The sequence below is a fragment of the Oryx dammah genome, unplaced genomic scaffold, assembly GCF_014754425.2.
Source record: "Oryx dammah isolate SB20612 unplaced genomic scaffold, SCBI_Odam_1.1 HiC_scaffold_18, whole genome shotgun sequence".
Taxonomy (NCBI): domain Eukaryota; kingdom Metazoa; phylum Chordata; class Mammalia; order Artiodactyla; family Bovidae; genus Oryx; species Oryx dammah.
Genome location: NW_024070202.1, coordinates 111,483,312 through 111,504,397, shown reverse-complemented (window position 1 = coordinate 111,504,397; position 21,086 = coordinate 111,483,312). Strand labels below are relative to the sequence as shown.

Sequence of the window (21,086 nt, the reverse complement as noted above, 5' to 3'; positions counted from 1 at the left end):
GCGACTGTGGGGGGGCCTGGACGCGTCTCAGCGACTGTGGGGGGGCCCGGGCGCCGCCCAGCCGCCGGGGGGGGGGCCTGGACGCCTCTCGACAATGGTGGTGGGCTCTTGGTATGCAGCGGCAGCGCTCACACCTTGCCATCACAGCTGACGGCTCGGCCCAGCCGACAGCCTGGAGGGACCGGGAGCCTCGGCGCCCGAGGCCGCGCTCTCTGGGAGAAGCCAGCCTTACCTTCAGCTTGGAGATCATGCTCGCCTCGGCATCATCGCTCGCACTGTTCTGGTGCACAAGCCTCTTGGCCAGCATCTTCGCGTAGAACTTCTGAAACACGTCCTTGTCCTCGATGTACTTGAAGACCACCATCTGGAAAGCCGCCAGAGAGCACACACACACCTTACGATCTGTCCCAGCCACAGGCCGGGAAGCAACTCGTGGTTCTTGTTCTGTCCCACCCCGTATGCTGACATTTAGAGTGACACAAAATACTGCCCCCGTAATCTTTTAATATTGTCATCCACTCCTTAAATCACACTAAGTTGGTCTAGACTTATTACTAATGAGACAGGCACAAATGCTAAAATTACTGACTCAGTACAGGAAGTAAAATCAGATTTAGAATAAAATAAGTGTTTCTACTACTTTTCAGATGCCTCATAAACATAACCTCTAAGCCATCTGTCAGAGAAAAAGTTCCTGAAAACCGACGTAACTAGCCAGCACCTTACCACTTGGTTGAGCGTGTCTTCGAGTTCTGCTTCTTCTGGGTTCTTGGAACTGAAAATTTTTAAAAGGCACGGTGTTTTATTAATAAAACAAACCAGCAAATGTTTACTAAACAAGCACCTCTTTGCCAAACTACCATATCAGATGCGGTTCAAACGGTGAGTTCTTTTTCAGATCAGCACGTGGATGAGGGAAGGTTAGCTTTTTTAACCTGTGGTCATTTGGCAATTTTATCTTCTATTTCATAAACTATCCTTCCAAATAATCATTTAGAATATCCACAACAAAAATTAAAAGTTTCCCAAAACATTCTGAATTGTTTTCCTTTAAGATAAGCCATTTAAATGTAGTAAATCAGCTTCACTTTTCTAATTGCTTTCCTCAATATGCTTGAACTTAACTTTGAAAAAATAAAAGGCCGTTCAATGGCCTAATAGTTAAAGGTAGTGGGAGAGCATTTTACACTCCCTCCCCAGTGCTGCCTACCGCTTGTTATGTCTACAAAACAGATGGCTGTCCTTTAGCAACTGACTCATTCACTCTGGTCTATGAGCAAATATTAATTGAAAAGTGACTTCAGGACAAACAAAAATTTAAAGGTTTTGCTCTAAGAGTCCTCTCTAAAAGAGATCCCTATAAATTCATCTAAAATGACCCGATCACCAAACAGGCTCTGAAGAGGTGCTCCTGCTTCAGAATGGTTGGCCGGAAGCTCCGAGCTTCTCCCTGAGAGGCCAGGGCTGTGTCCCTCTCCTCAAAGGTTCCCTTGGTGCCAACTTGCCTCTAGTCACTAACGCACGCTCATTAGACCCACACTTCGGAGCTCTCCGCCACTCTGTCTGCGTCAGCTGCCTTAACCAAAGAACAGCCTATCAACAGACTCGATGAGACAGTTTCTGAAAAGACAATGGCTAAAAAGGCAGCTGTGTGTCCTGCCAAATAAACTCAAGCTCTGCCAGAGTGCCTGCGTATTTAAAATACGAAAGTTTTTCATTTGATAGCGCTCCAAATTTTAGCCTTTTAGCTAGGAGGGTCACGCTCACACCGTCTACAATTACAGACGTAAGAAACAGGTGAACTGGACCATGTTAACATGTGACATGAAATGACTTTCAGGAAGACAAAGAAGGTGTACTCGGTTTACAGTATTTTTCTCAAAAGGTACAAAAAAATTGCAATGTAACACACGTAATAGAACTTTTAACTCCTCATCTAGAGGCTGAGGTTTTAAGCAGGTTTATTAAGAAAACGCACAAACGCACTAGTACCTCTTCTTCAGCAGGGAGTCACAGTATCGAGCCAGCAACTCGGGTGATTTGCTAGACGACTGAGCCATCTTGGTGACTGCGTTGTTGTTTATGAAGCGACCGCAAGCCTACAGACCACAGACACAAGTCAGAGGCCCACAGGCCTGCAGACCACAGACACACAGTCAGAGGCCCAGAAGCCTGCAGACCATAGACACACAGTCAGAGGCCCGCAAGCCTGCAGACCACAGACACACAGTCAGAGGCCCGCGGGCCTGCAGACCACAGACACACAGTCAGAGGCCCGCGGGCCTGTAGACCACAGACACACAGTCAGAGGCCTGCGGGCCTGCAGATCACAGACACACAGTCAGAGGCCTGCGGGCCTGCAGATCACAGACACAGGCAGAGGCCCCCAAGCCTGCAGATCACAGACACAGTCAGAGGCCTGAGGGCCGTCCGCTGGGTCCCGCACGGAGCCACAGGTCAGCATACCCACCTTGTCCAGCGCAGCCACGAAGCCAGCATCATTGTTGAATGCCGACATCACCAGGGCGTTGTATTTTTTATGAACATCCAACACTGTCTGTACATACATTTTGGGGTCCTTGGGGAGAGGGGAAAACAGACACGAGTTGGTTCCTGGGGACTAGACTGTATACTCACATGCTACTGGACAATATTCCAAAAGATCTGCTTCCTTCTTCAAAGATGCTAACAAATAAGATCGAGAAATAGTTCACATCCCATCATCAAAGCACACAGGACATTCTGCTTATAGATATAATAAAAGAAAATATATTCTCTGTACTCAAAATGAAATACTAACTCCCAGCTACATGAAAAAGTGATTTTTCAAATTATTTAAAAACTCAAAGGAACCACACAAAACAAACTTTCAAAGTGACAGCTTTGCTTTGTCTACTTTTGCTGTTGAAAATTTCATATTCTGGACTTTGTCTTGGCTGGGGAAACCCATCAATAAGTTACTTAGAACTTAGCTGAGCAGGCAATGCAAGAATAATGTAGGTTTGAGATCTCAGGACGTGTGGGCAAGGGCAGGGGTGGGTCACACGTGGCAGTGAGGGTCTGACTAGTACACCCAGGAAATCTGAAGATGGACAAGGACAAGCAGAGAGCTAGGGTGGGAAAGGCCAGGCCCAGAGACGGTCAGAGCACCAGGCGATTGGTGGGGTGGCCACCGAGACTCTTTGGACAGAAGAATAGAAAGGAGATGTGAGAACCAGCCTCAGGGGAGGTTTCGGGAGCACTGCAGAAGGCAGGCAGGAAAGACGGGCCGGAGGGGACAGTTTGGGGTCATACGAAGACCAGAGTGGCCGACCCGAGGGCTGGCTGCGTGTCAGAGGGCAGACTGAGCTCGCAGGCCTGACCCGTCACACTGTGGGGTCAGGGCTGTCGGCCTCCCCCTTAGAGACGAGGAAACAAAGTCAAGGGCGGGCACCTGGCCAGCCTGATGTGGGCAGCCTGCTCCTGAGAGTCTCAGAGAGGCAAAGGCCCAGGGAGAGGTCGGGCAGACAGGCGGAGCCCAGGCGGTGCTGCTGGACGCGGGGCTCAGCACGAGCGCAGGGCTCCGTGGCCAGCACGTCACTGACGGGAGGTGTCAATGGTTTGCCAGCACGCCCCAATTCCTGATGAGTATTTCTCCTCCGGTTCAGGAAGGAGAAACCACAACTCCCCCAATTCCAATTATCTGCGTTTCTGTGACACCTGACTTGATTTTGGGTCACCATTAAATCATTCTTCTGTGATAGGGTTATACCACGAGGTTCAGAGGTTTTCTGTTATTAAAGATATAATAAACATGCCAGACCTGTTATTATTATGAATAAAAGTACTGTGACAAGATTTTCATTTCAGTGACATGTAAAGTGGTCTCTACTGGGCAGACATTTGATAAAATGTTAAAAGGGAACTTAACACAAAAAACTGCCAAATAAAAATCAGTTAAAATATTGAAAGCGGATGCCACATATATTTAATGTTTAAAATTTTTTCTATCTTAAAACTTAGAACACACACACACACAGCATTAACTGTCCCATTGTACAATCCTGCTCTTAGTTTCTGGAGAATGATTCCAGGTGTAGAAGTTCTTGCATTCTCTATTAATGATCTGATTCCTAAGACTGCACCCAAAAATACCTGTCCCTCAGCACACATCTTACTTCATATAAACTCATTTCTTTTCTTTTTTTCTTAACAATGAAAATACTGTCCACTTGACTTAATTTTGGTTTTGCCATTGAAATTGATACTGTTTTTGCCAATTCAGATTTTAGATTGTTTTCTGACTTCATGTCAAATTATTTCTCATCATTCATACTGTTTTCCTCTTGGCATTGGTTCTTTTAAAGTATTTACAAAGAGCTTTCACTTCCAACAAGTACCCAAACAATGGAAAATGCCAACACACAGTAAGGTTATTAGCAGCATTAAAAAGAATCACATATCAAAACTGCCAATTTAACGACTTAATTTGCTTCCAAACCTTGCTGTTTCTTGCAACATCACTCACAGGATTGATATAAAGTGTATTATGAATATAAACAGATTAATATTTGCTTCGTTTGCAAGAAGGACTGCCTCTTAGGAGCAGAGGACGACACACACACATTTATAACTGGGCACTGCCCAGGAGGAAGGCTGACCCACTGGACTGCCCCTCTGCCTCAGCCTGGTTCCCAGAGACGGCCTGAAGCTCGGAGTTTCCACCTCAATGGAGTCCTCTGAACCAGCAGCGCCTCTATGTCGACCATTATGTTTGCGAGAGAACTACACGCTCTCCCCTGTCTTCACTTCTTGACCGATTTTTCTCAGATCCAGGATTTGGAAAAAACATAAAAGTCCCAAGAAATGCCAGGTATGAATTCCCCATGGAAAGACAGATCTTTAAGGGAACAGAAACCTTCAAACTCCAATTCCAGATCCTTTCGGCTAACAGGAGAAGACCCAGCCAGGAGTCTGGCTGGTGAGAAGCGAGGGTGTGGATGGAACCTCCTGAGGGAAGACTGTGCTTAGGCGCTGAGCCCTGGAGACCTGAATTAGCTTCTGAGATCCTGAGAGAAGCCACCTCGGAGCTGCCAAGAGCAGACGGAGACAGGGACACACAGGAGTAGCACAGAGGAGGGAGTCTGAGGAAGGAGCCATCGGCAATGTCAAATGGAGGAGGAAACGTTCAAAAGGTGTGTGACTTAGCAACCGGGAGGTAAATGGTGATGGGCAGGAGCTGTTTCCGAGGGCCCCAGATGGCAGGGTCACAAAAGCAAGAGAGGTGAGGGCAGAGGAAAAAAATGCATGCTTTTTTTTTTTCGGGCCAGCTGGATAAAATGCATGCTTTTTTAAGAACATGAAGATGCGAATTTTGGATGTTAAAAAAAAAAAAAACCCGATGGAGTACTTAGCAATCTGCGTGATTACTCTTACTATGCAAGAGTTCTCTGCATCTAAGAAACATGACCCTGCTCAGGCTGGTCCCGGGGGGCGGGGGGTGGGGTGGGGGGACCTCATCCAACTCCTACGTGATGGACATCTTTCTGCCCATGGCTGGCACATTCCTCTCCAGACCAGATGTCCCCACTCAGCTCACACAACCTGCCCTGGACACGGGGGTTCCTGAACTCCACGTCAGTCGGCCTGACCGCCCCTGGTTCTGCCGCGCTCTGCACTGCTATTTACATTTCTTTTCTGTCAACGTTTTATTGTAGAAAAGATTCAGATAGATTCAAAATCACAAAGGACCGTAAAACTCGCCCCCTGTACTCACTGTCCAGCTTCATCAGTCACCTGACATGAACCCCGCCTGTCAGAGTCTGACTGCCTCACTCCTCCTCTGCGTCCCCGTCACCAGCCGTGTCATTTCTATCTGAACCACTCTTAACAAACCTAACTGGTGTGCTACCAGTTCTTCTTCCTTTCAATCCATTTTTCACATGGTAGCAATTTCATTTAAAAAAAAAAGGATAAAAGAAAGAAAATCATATTGTCAAGTTTCAGGCTTCTCGTACAGCCTAACCTGGTTTCCTCTTGTCCGTGGAATTCGGGCGTTCACTGGCCTAGCCTTCGGGGTCTCCCTGGTCTGGCCAGCCCAGGCCGTCCTCTCAGGTTTACCTGCCTCCCCCGCCCCATCCCCGCTTCCTGTCCCAGCAGACCTCTTGGGGGCTCCGTGTAGGATCCCAGCTGCCAATCTTGGACGCGTCACCAGTATTTTCTGAGAACCTCCCTGCACCCTGGACAGCAAGGCCTCCCGCATCACACGATGGTCAGCATCCTCGTGGGGGTGCTGCTCAGGCTGGCCCCCCTTGCCGGGTATGAGCTCAAACACCGAGAGAAGGCCATGGTCTCCTCTGACTGGGCCGGGAACCAGGTGTGGCCTCTTCAGGGTGGGCGGGCGGGCGCACAGCAAGGCTAAGCCAGAATTGAGATTGGTGTGGGGGATTTGGGTAAGAGGAGGCTCCTCGATGGGTGTGCCTGTGGAAGAAAGGACTGAGGTTTCCCCCTACAGGTGGAGGAGAGAAGGGAGCTTCCTGGTTACACGAAGGACACAGTGAATCTCCTCAGAGCCTGGTGATCACAGACTAAAAATGGACATTTATTTGTGGTTTTTTTTTTCCAGAGAAAAAGGTTGTTCTCTTCATCTCCTGGCAAGACAGAGTGGACAATTTATCTGCATGTTTTCTGGACCAATCTGCATTGCCACCATGTTATCAGTTCTCTGTAATTAAAAGGATCAGGTGGACTTACTGTATAAAACTGTTTCCTTTTATCCTAAAACAGCTCCTCAGTCCCCTCTCTCTTTTCCCACATCAACTGCATCAAAACTAGTACATTTCTTTTTTTCCTTTCTGTTTAAGTTTTATTACAGAAAATGTTCAACATATTCAAAATGAGAAATAGTAAAATCTGACACCATGATCCATCACCCAGCGTTCAGCACTGCTGGTTGAGGCCCTTCTCCCACCCACTCTGTACTCTGGGAAGACCTGGCTGAGGCTGAGTGCTCCATCCCCCTGGACCAGACGGAGCCGCACTGTGCTCCCCATGCAAGGCTCCCGAGCAGGTGTGGCTCCGAGTGGATCATTTTCTTCTCTCACCATCCACAGGAAGATTGAGTCAGAACTAAGTTCTTATATTTGGGATTTTACTCCAGAGAGAAAGGGAATCTTTTATATCACTTAACCCTACATCTGCCAGAAGCACCCAGCACCGTGTTACTCTGTTTATTCCAGGGTAAGTTCATACACAATTCAGTTCTTATAATTACACCTAAGCCAACTTCTCAACCCAAACCATAGAACTTTTTTTTTTACAAGTCTGATATATGGCCTCAGACTCACTCCTTAGTCTTATGCTGAAAACATGCTTGTCAGAGCTCCTTGATTCTATGTCTGTCTCTAATATTCTCCATTTTAAGTGCTCCTCTTACAAGCACTGTCACTCCCAATCCTGGAGCCAGCAGCCCCGCGCCACTCCTGAAAATGCCTTTCCATCTCAGAAGAACACTTTTCTCCCCGCCAAACCTGCAAATAAACGTTGACAACTTTGTGCCCCAGTCCAGGTCGCAGCCCAGCCTCCCATTGTTGGACCAACAGTCCTGCTGGACATCAAAGTATCTACAAGCCCACTCTTGCTGGGTTACATTTCAGGTCCAGTTAGACTGAAGTCACTCAGTCAAGATACAGTTTCAAAGAGGACTTTGTGCTTATCTGTTGCCATTTCTGCCCTGAAGACAGTAATGAAACATTCTCTATACCTGATTTATGAGGCCTTCTTTGTAGAGAACAATAGCGCCCAGATTGCTGCAGAACAGAGTGCTAATTAAAAATTCAACATGAAACCAACTGTATCATCAAGTACTCATTAGCAAGTACTTACAAGTCTGTATTGACTCCTTTCCTGAACTTCATTCTGCTATAAAATTTTGGTGTCAGGGGAAATTACAAAGCCATCCAGTGACCTGATATAGTTTTACTTTGTATTTACGTTGTATGTGGATGACTTTCCACATAGCTGGTGTTCACTTTAGATGGGCCATTAGGAAAGGTATTATCAGTTTTGAATGCCGATAAGAGTCATTCCTCAGAGCTGAGGGCTTGTTCCTTATGATCGGTGTGAATCAAGGAGCTGACCGTACATCACAGTACCACCAACTGTCTTTTCCAGCAGGCTTTCTGTACTGACGGAAAACACTAGAGGCAAATTTGTGACCCACCTCTATCAAGAGACCAGACTTCACCACCTCACTGCATGCATTCTGAGTGCCATTCACTATTCCACACTCAGCTTCGCTTGTGTCTGCAACCCTTATTTTGCTGCTGTTTCATTTATCTTACCGCCTTTTACGTACTATGTAAGCCCCCCCTGAATCCTGCTGGAGACAGAGAGGAGTATCACAAAGACCCAAGTGTACTGAGACCCTATTCTGTGCAAGGCACGGTGCTGGGCTGAGGGCACGATGGTGGATAAAGCCAACTCCGCCGGAGACATTTACACAGACATGTAAAACGTAAGGAGTGTGAAGGCCATGTAAACAGTCCAACACGAAGCTGTTTCCAAGGAGTGGTCGAGAGAGGCTTTGGGGAAAGAATGGCATTTGAGGGTATTGGAAGATGAAGGTGTGTAATATACAGGGGAAAAAGAAGGCATACATCTAGGAAAAGAGAAGAACCAGGCAGGTCCAGCACGGCACGTGTATGGTGGTGTGAAGACCCACCAGACTCAGTAGGAAATGGTCCAGACTCAGTAGGAAATGACTCCATCTCAGGGGACGAATGCTGCTGGGGGCGAAGGAGAGGGCAGGGGCACTGAGCCCACAGCTGCCCCGCTGAGCTAAGGACGGAGGAGGGAAGACGTGACGTTTCAAAACGGACCCGCCATCCAGTCACCAGAGCAGGAGGAGGAGGGCATGGAGGTCTGAGAAGGAAAGCTGAGACCCGAGGGCAGCACAGAGGCGCGGCACTTCACATGGGAAGCCAGGCCACAGATCCTTGCGGAATCAATGAAAACAACTTCAAATTTTCTCTGCAGCATACATGGGGCCTTTGAGTTATAGCACCAGCCACCATCACGTATCTGGTTGCTGTGGTAGATAAAACTAAGAACCCAGCCGGCCATGCCGTGGGCTTCGATCTTTGTAAACGAACCTGAAGGTGTGGGCTCTGCTTCCAGCCTGCTCCCCTCAAGTCTCCTCCTGTATCTGACCATTCTCCTACAAACCATTACTACACGGCCAGCGGCTGAGCACACGCGTTGGGCTCCAGCCTGTCTCCCTAAGCGCAGCATGGAATGTGCTGGCTGACCCAGCCGCCCACTCTCCCTTCTGTCCAGAGGCCAGACGTGGGGTGACTCGCCGGTGAAAAAAACCTGCCTATTTAAACAATTATCTGTTCAGCTCTAAAGCAGTTTAAACTCATCACTGAAGAGTCCTTGGTGCACAAGGTTTTGAAGTCCTCCGGGAGCCTCTGGGCGGCATGCCGATGGCGCGGGCGGCGTGGCTGGGCACGCCTGTCCTCAGTCACCAGCCTCTGAAGGCCGACAGCTCTCATCCTCCGCTGGAATCTCCCGTGATGGCGGGTGGGCCTGAAGCCCTCGTCCCCTGAGAGGAGCCCGATCCCCAGCCTTGTTCTCTAGTGTTCCCTGGCCTGGGGGCGCGGCAGTTACAAGACACAGCGCGTCTAAAAGCAGCGCTATGTTCAGGCTTTCAGCCACACTTCACGGGGAGAGGACCGCCAGTTCCTCTTCGGGTAAAGCGAGGGGGACCCCAAGAGGGGAATTCCCGGGGCATCAGTTACCCAGGAACACATGTGATTCTCAAATCCATTTAACTATGAAAAATATGCCTTCAGAAAATTCTTAAGGCCATTCTGATGTTTGTAACACATAAATATTATTCGAATCACATTACAAACTTAAAACCTGTAAAAATTTCAGCCTACATCAGATTTATTAGCAGTAAAACATGTTTTCCAGCCAAATGGATGGCTACCCCTGCCTTTCTGGCCAAATGGGCTTTGATTAACAATTGGGAAACCTTACGTTATTGAAAAGATATCTTCATCAAGGTGGCCCCTTTCGAGTCTCACGTACGTGCACACATGCATATGTGTGTACCTGTGTCTATGCATCAGACTCTTCAACAAAGAATATTCAGAGTTTGGACATAAGAAAAATCATATAATTTTTACGTAATTAAAAAAAATTAAATAGGACTGGATACCTGAGAAAAACTGCAATTCTCACTGCTGAGCACTGCATACTTTCATGTAAGAAGCCCTTTACAAGCATTAAGTATTCTTTATTCACAAAACCTCTAGAAGGTGGTCACCATCATTAGTCTTTCTTCCTAACTGCCACAGACAGGACAAGCGAGTGAGCAATGCGGTCAGTGGTTAGTGAACAACAGAGCTGGATCTGAGCCCAGACGGACCATCCCCGGGGGCTGTGGGCAGGGGCCCCACGACACTGCTGGGACCTTACCCTGAAACCTGGAGACTTTTCACAGCACCCACCACCAAGCCTGAACTCTGCCGTCTGCTAAGTATAAAGTGTATTATTTTATAAAACTCTAAGGTGTGTTTACATTCTTCCCTCCGATAATCCACAGATGTCTCAACAAGTGATGCAGTGAGCCCCATCATGAAAAGTGGAAAAGAGAGCCCCCAAAGATAACAGGAAAACAGACTCGAAATACTTTACACCAAACACAGTAAAATCAGGGACAAAAAGTTTTTGGACTCACGCAGAAGAACCAGCTGTGTTCTAGAAGCTTTTCTTCTCCGTTAGCTGTCCCAAACACGATTGAAATTTAAGCGCACAACAGGGACAAACCTGAAGACAACTTACCTGTCTCTCAGAAACACACGATACTTCCTATGTAAAATCAGCAACTGAATCATAGAAAACGCAGCAGAAATATTCTGGTACCTCCTGGAGCGGGGGCGGCAGTGGGGATGGGGGTTGTAGGAGAAATGCCATACAACTCAGGGCCTTTCCAGGGCAAACAGCCCTGAGGTCTCCAACTGGAGGGCGGTACTCAGACCAAAGTTCCTGCATGGGGCAGCCTGTGGCCCACGGTGCTGGAGCCAGGTCTCTAGGAGGCTTCAGCCTGTTCTTTCTATGGAATCATCTTCTCTCTTCTAGTGCAAGGAATGTTAATTTTGACAAACAATGAAAGGAAAAAAAAATATCAACAAATAACATCCTTAATGCCTAAGAAGTGCCAGAGGCAAATTAATAGAGCTATTTACTAAACAAAGATGCTTGTGAAACTCCTACTTTAAAGAGCCAATAGCCAGTTCTCTATGAGAGTCCGGTGAAAGTCTTACCCCCTAGACCTGTGGGTGCAGACAGGATACCCGCCTGCAGTCCACGCGCAGGAATGGGTAGGCCCGACCCGTGTTCAGCTGAACAGTACTTACATTTAATGCAGCTTCTCCACACTTTTCAATTGCTGCAAGACCCTGATTATGAATGTGTGTCTCCAGGAGTTTTTTCAATTCTCCCAGGCCATCTTGGATTCTAGATACAAGATTATACATGCGACCCAAATCTGAAAGAAGAAGGTGCCACCTTTATGCATCAAAACAAACTTTGCAAATCCATCCCACTAAATATGTATTTATAGAGATGAAAGGTGCAATGAAATAAAACCACCGTGTTTTTAGACCTAATAATCAAGTGCACTTAATTGTACGCAAATATTTTATATTTAGCCAAAAGTAACAATGAAATCAGGTGATTATGAAAGCATATTTCCCCCTTGACAGGAGAAACCACTGATATAACAGAAAAAAGATGAACAGGAACTACAGGTGATGCTTCAAGATTGAGAAACTGATTATGCCTAATACATAATAGGCACTCAAATATTATTTACAAGAATGAATAAATTTAAGGAGTATTTATGAACATCCATCTCAACTATACAAACAATTCAGCCACAAAAGGGCCCCCACATTCTTCACTTAATATATGCATGGCACACGGCTGATTTATGAGCACCAAAGAAGAAAAGTCCTGCGTCTAAACACCAGTCTTCTACTGAGCTCCTCACATGTCCCAGGAAAACAAGGAAGGGGTAAGGGAAATACTTTCGCAAAACAGCAGCCTTCTCATCTCTAAGAATTTTCAGCCTAAAAGTCGCTCACGCACATGCACAGAACAGAGGTAGCATCACTGGATGCGAAAGTGCACGGAACGAGTCAAGACTCCACATCAAACCGAAAAGATGCTCTTCCTCCAAAGTCACACCCAAAACACGCTACAGAGGTCTGCGATCAACACACCGCAAGGTGCCCACACAGCCCTCTTAAAGAATGGCTGGTGCGGTAGTGCTAACTGAGTCTAGAGCTTCACACAACTTCAGGATCACAGATCGTAATCAACATCCGCGCGCTCTGGACCTCCGCGGCTCACCCTCGTTTTTGTCGGCGTCCAGCAGGTTCTGGAACTCTGTGTGGAAGATCTCCAGGTGCTTCTCGATGAGCACCTGCTCACACTTCCTGGCGAGCTCGTCCTGCGTGCTCTCGTGAAGGTACACCTGGACCCTGCGCTGCTCCTCCAGCAGACGAGCCTCCGCCTGCGGGAGTGAGCTCAGGTCAACAGTGTGGAGTGGCGTCTTTTTAAAACAAAACCAACGACAAATTCAACTCACAATCCTGCCCTACCTAGTATGAGGAAGAAAACAAGAGGAGGGAGGGGGTCCTTTGATTCAGGCTGGGGTGGGGAGGGAATGCTGACCACAGTAACTGGTCCCTGGTGTGCACCCCTTCCTCTGTGGCCTGTATTTTTGTTTCCAAGTCCTCTTCAAATGACTTCAACGAGGTTATCATGATTAACCATCCCAATGTCTTTATATCAATCTCCTTCCTACAGATAGGAGCTGTTTCACACTTTTGGGGGTAATACCCTTATTGATACTCTGCAATTTAAGACTTATAGACTGTTTATTTCTGGAACTTCTCATTCAGTATTGTCAGAGAGAGGCTGACTTCGGGTGACTGAAACCGTGCACAAGGGAGGGATACCGACCACAGGCCAGCCTCCTTTTATTGTGCTTTGGCACTGGGTTTTGTTTTTAAATAGGAACTGAAGGTCTGTGGTAACTCTAATTGTGCAAGGCTGTCAGCACCATTTTCCCAAGAACATGTGCTCACTCGTGTGTCTGTGCCGCATTTCGGTTATTCTCAAAATATTTAAACTTTTTTCATTATTATTATTTGTTAAGCTGACCTTTGGTCAGTGATCTTTGATGTTGCTGTTATAATTGTTTTGGTATCATTTAGCAATAAAGCATTTTCAAATTAAGGTACGTACATTGTTTTTTTTCAGACATAATGCCATTCTCCACATTTCACAGACTTCATTAAAGTGTCATGACCAGGGAAACCAAAAAGCCCAAACTCCTGGGTATGAAGTCATTAGGTTTTAGGAGGGACAGTGATTTACATTCTTTGTTGATTTGACAGTAAATAAGCTCGTGATCACCACTGTACTTGGCAGACAGTTATATCAGAGCACAAATTCAAAAGGACTAAATAAAATTAAGCAAAGACTGTCTCTATTAATTCTATTAGGATCAGTATACAGGAAAAACAAAATGAAAAAATGGATCAAAAAGCAGTCAGCAAATTCATAACATATATTTTGTTTTTAAAACTTAAAAAAATGACATTAGAAACCTAGAAAGGTCAAGTATTCTTTGGAGGCTCACCACAGACTCAATCACAGGAGACAGAGAGTACGATACACTGACACTAACATGGCTAAGGCTTGTTCCCCTGACACCATCAGTAGCAGGGAAGCCACAGACTCTCAACTGTTTCCTCTGAACGACAATGCAAGAAAAAGGAACACAGACCCCAGAGAATCTGTACATCTAGCCTAAACGGGCTGCTAAAAGGAGAGTAGTTCTTGAAAGTTGATGTTTTATCTCAATACTGTTCATGAGTTTTGTATTTTACTTCCTAATAGAGTGTTTGAATATAAACATAATTTCTCAAGTTATTGAATAAAATGTTCCATATTTTATCCTGTATACTATCAGGCATACACTGGAGGTTTTGATGCATACTCATGGCCAAATATCAAATAACACATAATGATGATGATGATGATAAAATATCCCCATTTTACAGATGAGGAAACTGAGGAACAGACTTTAACCACCATTTACTAGGGGGTTAAAGTCACCCTTAGTAAATGGTGGAGTGGAGATTTTCAATTAGACACATAGCCCAGTTTGAGATGCAAGTCTACTTAACAGTAGCATTGTTCAGACGGTTAAATTCCAATTTTAAGCCCACAGAATCTCTACATGATGGATTTTTCAAATGGAATGGCTGTCATGTTTGCTAAGACCCAACCAGATTTGGGCCAAACCTTTAACCCAAGAAACCCCATTTAAGATAGCCAGGACGCAGGTAGCACATTCTCCCTCGAAGGCAGGGCTCAGACTGGGCTGAAACCATATGTCTATAAAACGGATTTCCATGCACCAAAGCACTACCACCTTCCTCGGTGTGGACTGCAGGTAACTGCAATTCACGAAGAAGTCCCTGAAATGAAAAGGCCTGAACCACACGTGTAGATCTGTACCCTGATAAAAGGCCACACTTTTAAAAAACATATACAGTTTTAAAAGACTTATAGTACAGTTCAATAGAAGATATGTTTATGAAAACTACACTGTAAAAATCAGTGCTTAGATTTAAAACTGATTGGTCAAGCAGCTGTTTCAACTTTCAATAAGCTGGTTAGCTTCCACACTGGCACATGAAAACTAACTTAACTCGAAAATACACAAAGAACTATCACTTTCCCAAGTGTAATAGTTCTGCGGGGTTCCACTTCTGTTAGGTTTTGAAGGACTCGTCTGTCAAGGACTTTTAACTTCAGACTTGTAAGGCCCACTTATAATTACTATCTCTTATGGGAAAACGTACTAGGAACGTCATGGACAAATTGAGGAGGACTTTATGTGGTTAGACAGGGGAGCTGTTGCTCTCCTTGACTTCTGGTCTCAGCACATGGAGAAAGCGACTCTGCAGTGACTCTGCCCTCCAAGTGAACAGAGAATAAAGGGAGAAGCGGGTGTCCGACACACAGCCCCGGACCCCCTGGAAGTCTCCTTGCCCGTCGAGGTCAGGGGTTGGCAAACTATTGCCTGGGGGCAAAGTTCTGCTGGAAGGAAACTTGCACTGGAGCATGGTTTCCATGTTGCCACGGCTGCTTCTGTGCCACAACGCAGAGCTGAACGGTTGCAGATGAGACCACGTATGCACGAGGTCTAAAGTATTTACCATCTGGCCCTTCACAGAAAGTCTGCTGACCCCTGACTGAGGTCACTCCTCTGAGCTTAAGTCTGGGACACTGGTATTTCCGAGAAGGGAAGCTAGAATACTTCCCGCAGAACTGTACTGTGACATCACTTAATGTAGAAGAATTATGATGCAGAGACCAATCCCCAATCTTCTCATCTAAAATTTCGATACTGTTCTTTCAGAAGGACTTCTCTAATACACACTGGAAGGTTGTGTTAAATAGATTTTTAGGAGAGATCTCAGAAGCAAAAAAGTAAAAAGCTTAAAGTTTGCAGATAAAAATTTGTTTCTTCAAATACTATTTTTTCACTGATGTAAGACTGTGGCTGCCATTAGATACACGTGTACATTCTAGGAGAGAGTGTTCAAACACGTATGTCATTCAGCTGTAACAGTTACATCCTCCACACAGTAGGAGAACATGAGCCACAATTATTAAATTAATTTATACAAGCTCCTTAGTGAGTGGGGAGAAACCATTTGCACCTGCTACAAACACTACCGGGTAACAGTGCCCAAGAAATGACCTTGAAGGAAGCTGCATATAGAAGAATAAAAAGAGTAATTTACTTGAGCAGCGGTAACTTTTAACTTAAGCCTACTCTAAGTACGTTTAAGCTTACCTTTTTCATATATTCAGTAACCGGGTTCTGCTGCAAGAATTCGGTGCTCTCTCTGGTATAAAATCTTTCTGTGTCTGCCAGGAACTGACACTCAAAGGACTCTTTGTACACTGTTAGCGTGGGGCCCTTTGCAAAGGCGTCATCTTCATTCAGTCCCAGCTCCACTGGAAGTAAACAGAACTATGTTTCAACTGCTTCATTTTTGGTTATATTTTAAGGAATATATATTTTACTTTAGGTGTAGCTTTCAGTTTAAGTTATGCTGAAAACGTAAGAATAAAATAGCAGGGCAAAAAGCAAACTTATTTTCTGGTAGTTAAGTACATTTTACATAAAAAAGAAAAAAATCCAAGACACACAAAGGCAAGTGATTCTGACCAACAGCCAGGCATGCTTCAAAGTTCTCATCAAGTTCATTAAGAGAACATCTTAATATTTCTAAAGCTTAAAAATAATAATGCTTAATTTTAAACTTTCAAACAAACAGAACATTACTTAAGTTTAAAACACCATGTTGCTTTATTGGCTTTTCAGTGGCAGTTGTTCAAGATGATACAGATTTCTGGTTATCATTCAGCTCCATTAATGACACTCTAAGCATATGTAAGTGCTTAGTTTTCAGTCTATACAGGTATATATATCCAGTAATTCAGTGTGAAATCAGAAAAGAAAATAATTCAAATGTCAAATGTCTAGTCCATTAAAATCTCCTTAAGGCATGAGGATAAACAATCTTTATAATGGGTAAAATCAAACATAGTAAAGAGAACTGTGAGTGCGTTAATAAATGCTTGCAATGTTCTTGGTGACACTATTTGAAAGCAAACCTGTTGCATCACTGTTATCACTGCCACTGATATCAAAGCTTTCACTGAATTAAAAGGGAAACTGCTTACCATAAGACTGCACAACTCCACTGATCAGTCTTGTATTAATAGTTTCACCATTTCTTTCTTTTTCAATAAGTTTTAAAACAGCATTTGTTACCTTTAGAACAGATACAGGAAAGAGACATGTAGATTATAGACTACGGTATGCATCAATATTATGTTACTACATAGCTCTTAAATATTTAAACCTATCAAAGGCAAGATGAGAGGTACTCTGAGGATATTATAAAGGAGTGAGGAAGACAAAGGCTAAGGTATGACACCTGGAAGGGGTTTTAAAAGGAAAACACAACACGCCCAAGTAGGTACCTGTTTATTCAGTGGCCTGAAAAGACAGTCTCTCCAAGTCACCAATGCAAGCTGGATGAAAAGAAAAAGCAACAGTATTAAATGGCTATACTTTTACTATGTTTTTTCAAAGCTGTAGGAGACAGCCTTAATCCCAGATTATAAGTATCAATATTTTTAATTATAAACTTGGTTAAAAAATCATGATGAAATCAGAGAGCCATTCTCTTGAGTTAAAAACTTCTCTTTTTTCTTGCGTGCTCAACTGTGTCTCTTTGCGACCCCATGGACTGTAGCCTGCCAGGCTCCTCTAAGAATCTTCCAGGCAAGAATACTGAAATGGGTTGCCACTTCCTACTCCAGAGGATCTTCCCGACCCAGGGGTCAAACCTGAGTCTCCTGTGTCTCCTGCATTGGCAGGCGGATTCTTTACCATTGTACCACCTGGGAAACCTTTACTATACATAAAGTATTCAAATTTCCCATTTTACTTATGTGTGTGCATATGATGCATTTTTAAAAAAAGCTTTTGAAACTTCTCATAAAGGGTATGTGAGACGATTACTATAAAATGCTCACCCCCTCCAAAAGGGAAATATTAATTCATATGTGGCTTTTAAACTGTTGAGAGAGGTATTATTCAGCTAAATTCAAACTTAAGGAAATTTAATACTCAAAAACAGCTGAGAAACTTATATAAATGTTATCAGTCTTATTTTTCCCCAAATTTAACCATAGATAAAACTAGGTTTATACATACAGTTCTGAAAAAATTCTATGTAAATTTCATTTACAAAATGAAAAATTTCTACCAAAAAAAGGGCAGCATGAAAGCACTATTTAAGAGAAAATATCTTTAATAAGATATGAACAATGTATACCCAAGTCTTCTATTAGAATAAAAAGGTGATTTCAGAATTAGGAACTAGTCTGTCAAAGATGCTGGGAAGGGAAGAGTCAGTTTTTCAGCAGAAATGCCCCCTGGGGGGCAAGGTTTGGGAAGTAATTCTCCAGGTGCACACCCTCTGTTCCAACTCCCCAGGCCTCCTCAGTGCAGGAGGGAGGCAGGGAACATGCTGTGTGCAGCCATCAACTTCTAGTGCAGACACTACACCTTCAAAAATAACTTTTTCCCAATATTTTTCTAACTTGAGACAGCATAAGACAGATGTGATTTAACTCTGGACAACTGGTCGCTTTGAAGGAAGAAAGGCAAGATTGAGAGAGCAGGACCAAAGGTAAGCCAGAGGAAGTTCAGAGGGACAGAATCAGGGGGAAAGTCTTGCTGCATCACTTCAATATGTGGATAATGAAATTAATTTATGTCCTCTGGTTGACTTGAAAGGAAACCGACAACCTTCTGTAACTGAAAAGAAAAAATTATTAGGAAAAAAGGAAAACTTTGTAATTCATGACAAAGCATCCCCATCTCCTGGAGATTCTGGAAAATGCAACGAGAGATCACTGTGTGAGAACTGTTGCTTTGTCAACTGGTATTTGCACTGTGAGTTCAATAGCCTCATGGAAAAGCACGCAGAGGAAACACTGTTTCCAGACAGGGGCGTCCACTGGCCTCTGCTAAGAACTGTGGCTGCAGAGTGCACTTCCAAACTAACTACAGCATTTTAGGATGGAGAAACTATGAATTTTGAAAGTTAAAAAAAAAGCAGTCAAATTCTGAAAACAGTATACGAAAAGTTTAAAGACCGTAATGGTTTGTAGGAGCCTGTGACATTACTACAGGGCACATGTACGGTACTTTCGGTCAGGGGGAGATCAAAATCATGCTGATTCCCACAGACCATTTTCAGTCTCAAGAAGTTATTTTTAACGGAAAAGGTAAACTACATGAGGCTCAAAAATCAACACTAAACATAGAAAGCTTTGTTAAAGCTATGTAACAAAACATTATTAAGAAGCAGTTAACAGTTTGGTATAGAAACTGAGCTATACAAATGATAACAATTTGTTATGCATCTGTGGTACATTATGTTTTTCTTTTAATTAAACTTGTAAAGCTACAAAGCACTGCTATTACAGCAGCATTCATGGGTATGGAGATAATCTCATTATGCAACAGAACTGACATTTTAACACCATTCAAAAAAGGTACTGTCTGTGTATCCGAGCCCATTATGAACAGAGAGGCTGTTCTGGGGGTCTACTGCTGTTGCTGCTGCTGCTAAGTCGCTTCAGTCGTGTCCGACTCTGTGCGACCCCATAGATGGCAGCCTGCCAGGCTCCCCCGTCCCTGGGATTCTCCAGGAAAGAACACTGGAGTGGCTGCCATTTCCTTCTCCAATGCATGAAAGTGAAAAGTGAAAGTGAGACTCTCCTCGACCCCATGGACTGCAGCCTACCAGGCTCCTCCGTCCATGGGATTTTCCAGGCAAGAGTGCTGGAGTGGGGTGCCATTGCCTTCTCCATCTGGGGGTCTAAGTCCTGCCTTAATTGGTTCTCAGACTAGAACAAGGATCAGAACCACCTGGAGAGCCTGCTAACAACACGCTGGCCAGCCCCACCTCCAGAGCATCCAGTTAAGCAAGTCTTGCTTGAGGCCCAAATATTTGCCTTTCTAGCAAGTTCCCAGGTCAAATGATGCTGAGGGTTTGGGGACAACACTTTGAAAACCAATGGGCCTTGGAAAAAGCTTCCTTGACTGAAGAAACATACTAATGAAGGTGTTTCAACAATTCAGACTTTGCCTCTTCAGAATTCATTTTCCTGCAGTCTTTTAAAAACCCATCCATTTTGAACTCTGTGACATTACTTCCTAAAGTGAGTGGGCAGGATGGAAGTTCACATCACAGTCTGCTCCTGGAAGCAGTTTCCCTGACCCCTAAAGGCTACAAAGGCTGACTACGGAGGCCCAAGTCCCGGGGAGGGGACCCGCTTTGCCTGCAGGACTTGCTGTGCTAAGACGGCGACAGCTCTAGGCTCAGCCACACAGTCGGCTTTTTAAATCAGTAACTGCAGAAGCATGCAGGCTGTATTTTGGAACTTCCAATTACTCATACTTCTCCTGTCTTGCCACAAGACATCCAAATCCAAGGGCTCGCTTGTCTGAAAGCTGCTCACTATCTGCTTATATCCCTTGCTGGAAAGGAAACATCTCCAAGAAAAATACACATTTGAAAGGTGTGTGGTGAAATCTTACAGAATAGATTTCATAGATTCCCTTCCGTCCTTCGTCACATTCGCGGCGAACCCAATGTCTATTGAGGTAGGCACAGATCCCGTTCAGCACTTTGCTTGAAAACCGGTAGTCTTCCCATTGCTGAGTGTAGAACTTCAGTACACTCTCATCCATCAAATCTTCTCCGTCCTAGAAACAAGGCAACTAAAGCTTTAAGACGACTAATTTGTCGCATGATGAATTAAAGATAAGAGTTCACTGAGACAAATCTGCTGCATTAACATACATTGATGCTCGGGGTTTTAGATAGACGGGTTCTTTAAATTATTCTATACACAAAACATACTCATTTACTACAAATTCTCACAAGAATGTAGCTCATGAGGGTTAGACTACAGAGAATTTTAACAAAAATTCTTTCATCCCAAACTGGAACTTTTTTCACAGTATTAAATATGCATATACATTTGTAAAAGACTGAACTTGCAGAATATGAGGGTAATTCCTTTATAGTCATAAATAGGGAGAGGTTAAGGAAATCCCTTATTTTTTGGTAATTTCTCTGTTAAAAAATATATCCGATTAACAATTTAGGTCATGGGGCCAGTACTATTCCATTTTTAAATGTATCTTCTTTCTTCATTAAATTTATTTAAAAGTTATAAAAATTACTTTTACTGAAATTTCTACAACTTAAACCACAAATCTTTATTCAAAGGAAACTAACTTGAAATTTTTTCTTAGGTATTAATAACATCTACAAATGACATCTTACCCTTTAAAAATGGGGCATTAAACTGCAATATCATTAAAATGTGCTGCAGGAGAAGAGAAATCCGGG

At 44.2% G+C, this 21,086-nt stretch overlaps 1 protein-coding gene across 2 annotated transcripts in view; it reads right to left on the bottom strand.

The window, feature by feature from the left end:
* The window catches only part of CUL1 (cullin 1), an 89,492-nt gene that overhangs the window by 10,640 nt on the left and 57,766 nt on the right, over nt 1-21,086 (bottom strand). For both annotated transcript variants that reach the window (XM_040260297.1, XM_040260296.1), the window contains exons 4-13: nt 20,267-20,434; nt 17,131-17,181; nt 16,828-16,918; nt 15,932-16,095; nt 12,403-12,565; nt 11,406-11,536; nt 2,471-2,578; nt 1,993-2,099; nt 727-775; nt 233-364 (exon numbers count right to left, since the gene is read on the bottom strand). In XM_040260297.1, coding sequence (XP_040116231.1) covers nt 233-364; nt 727-775; nt 1,993-2,099; nt 2,471-2,578; nt 11,406-11,536; nt 12,403-12,565; nt 15,932-16,095; nt 16,828-16,918; nt 17,131-17,181; nt 20,267-20,434 — 1,164 coding nt within the window. The remainder of the gene's footprint in view (nt 1-232; nt 365-726; nt 776-1,992; nt 2,100-2,470; nt 2,579-11,405; nt 11,537-12,402; nt 12,566-15,931; nt 16,096-16,827; nt 16,919-17,130; nt 17,182-20,266; nt 20,435-21,086) is intronic.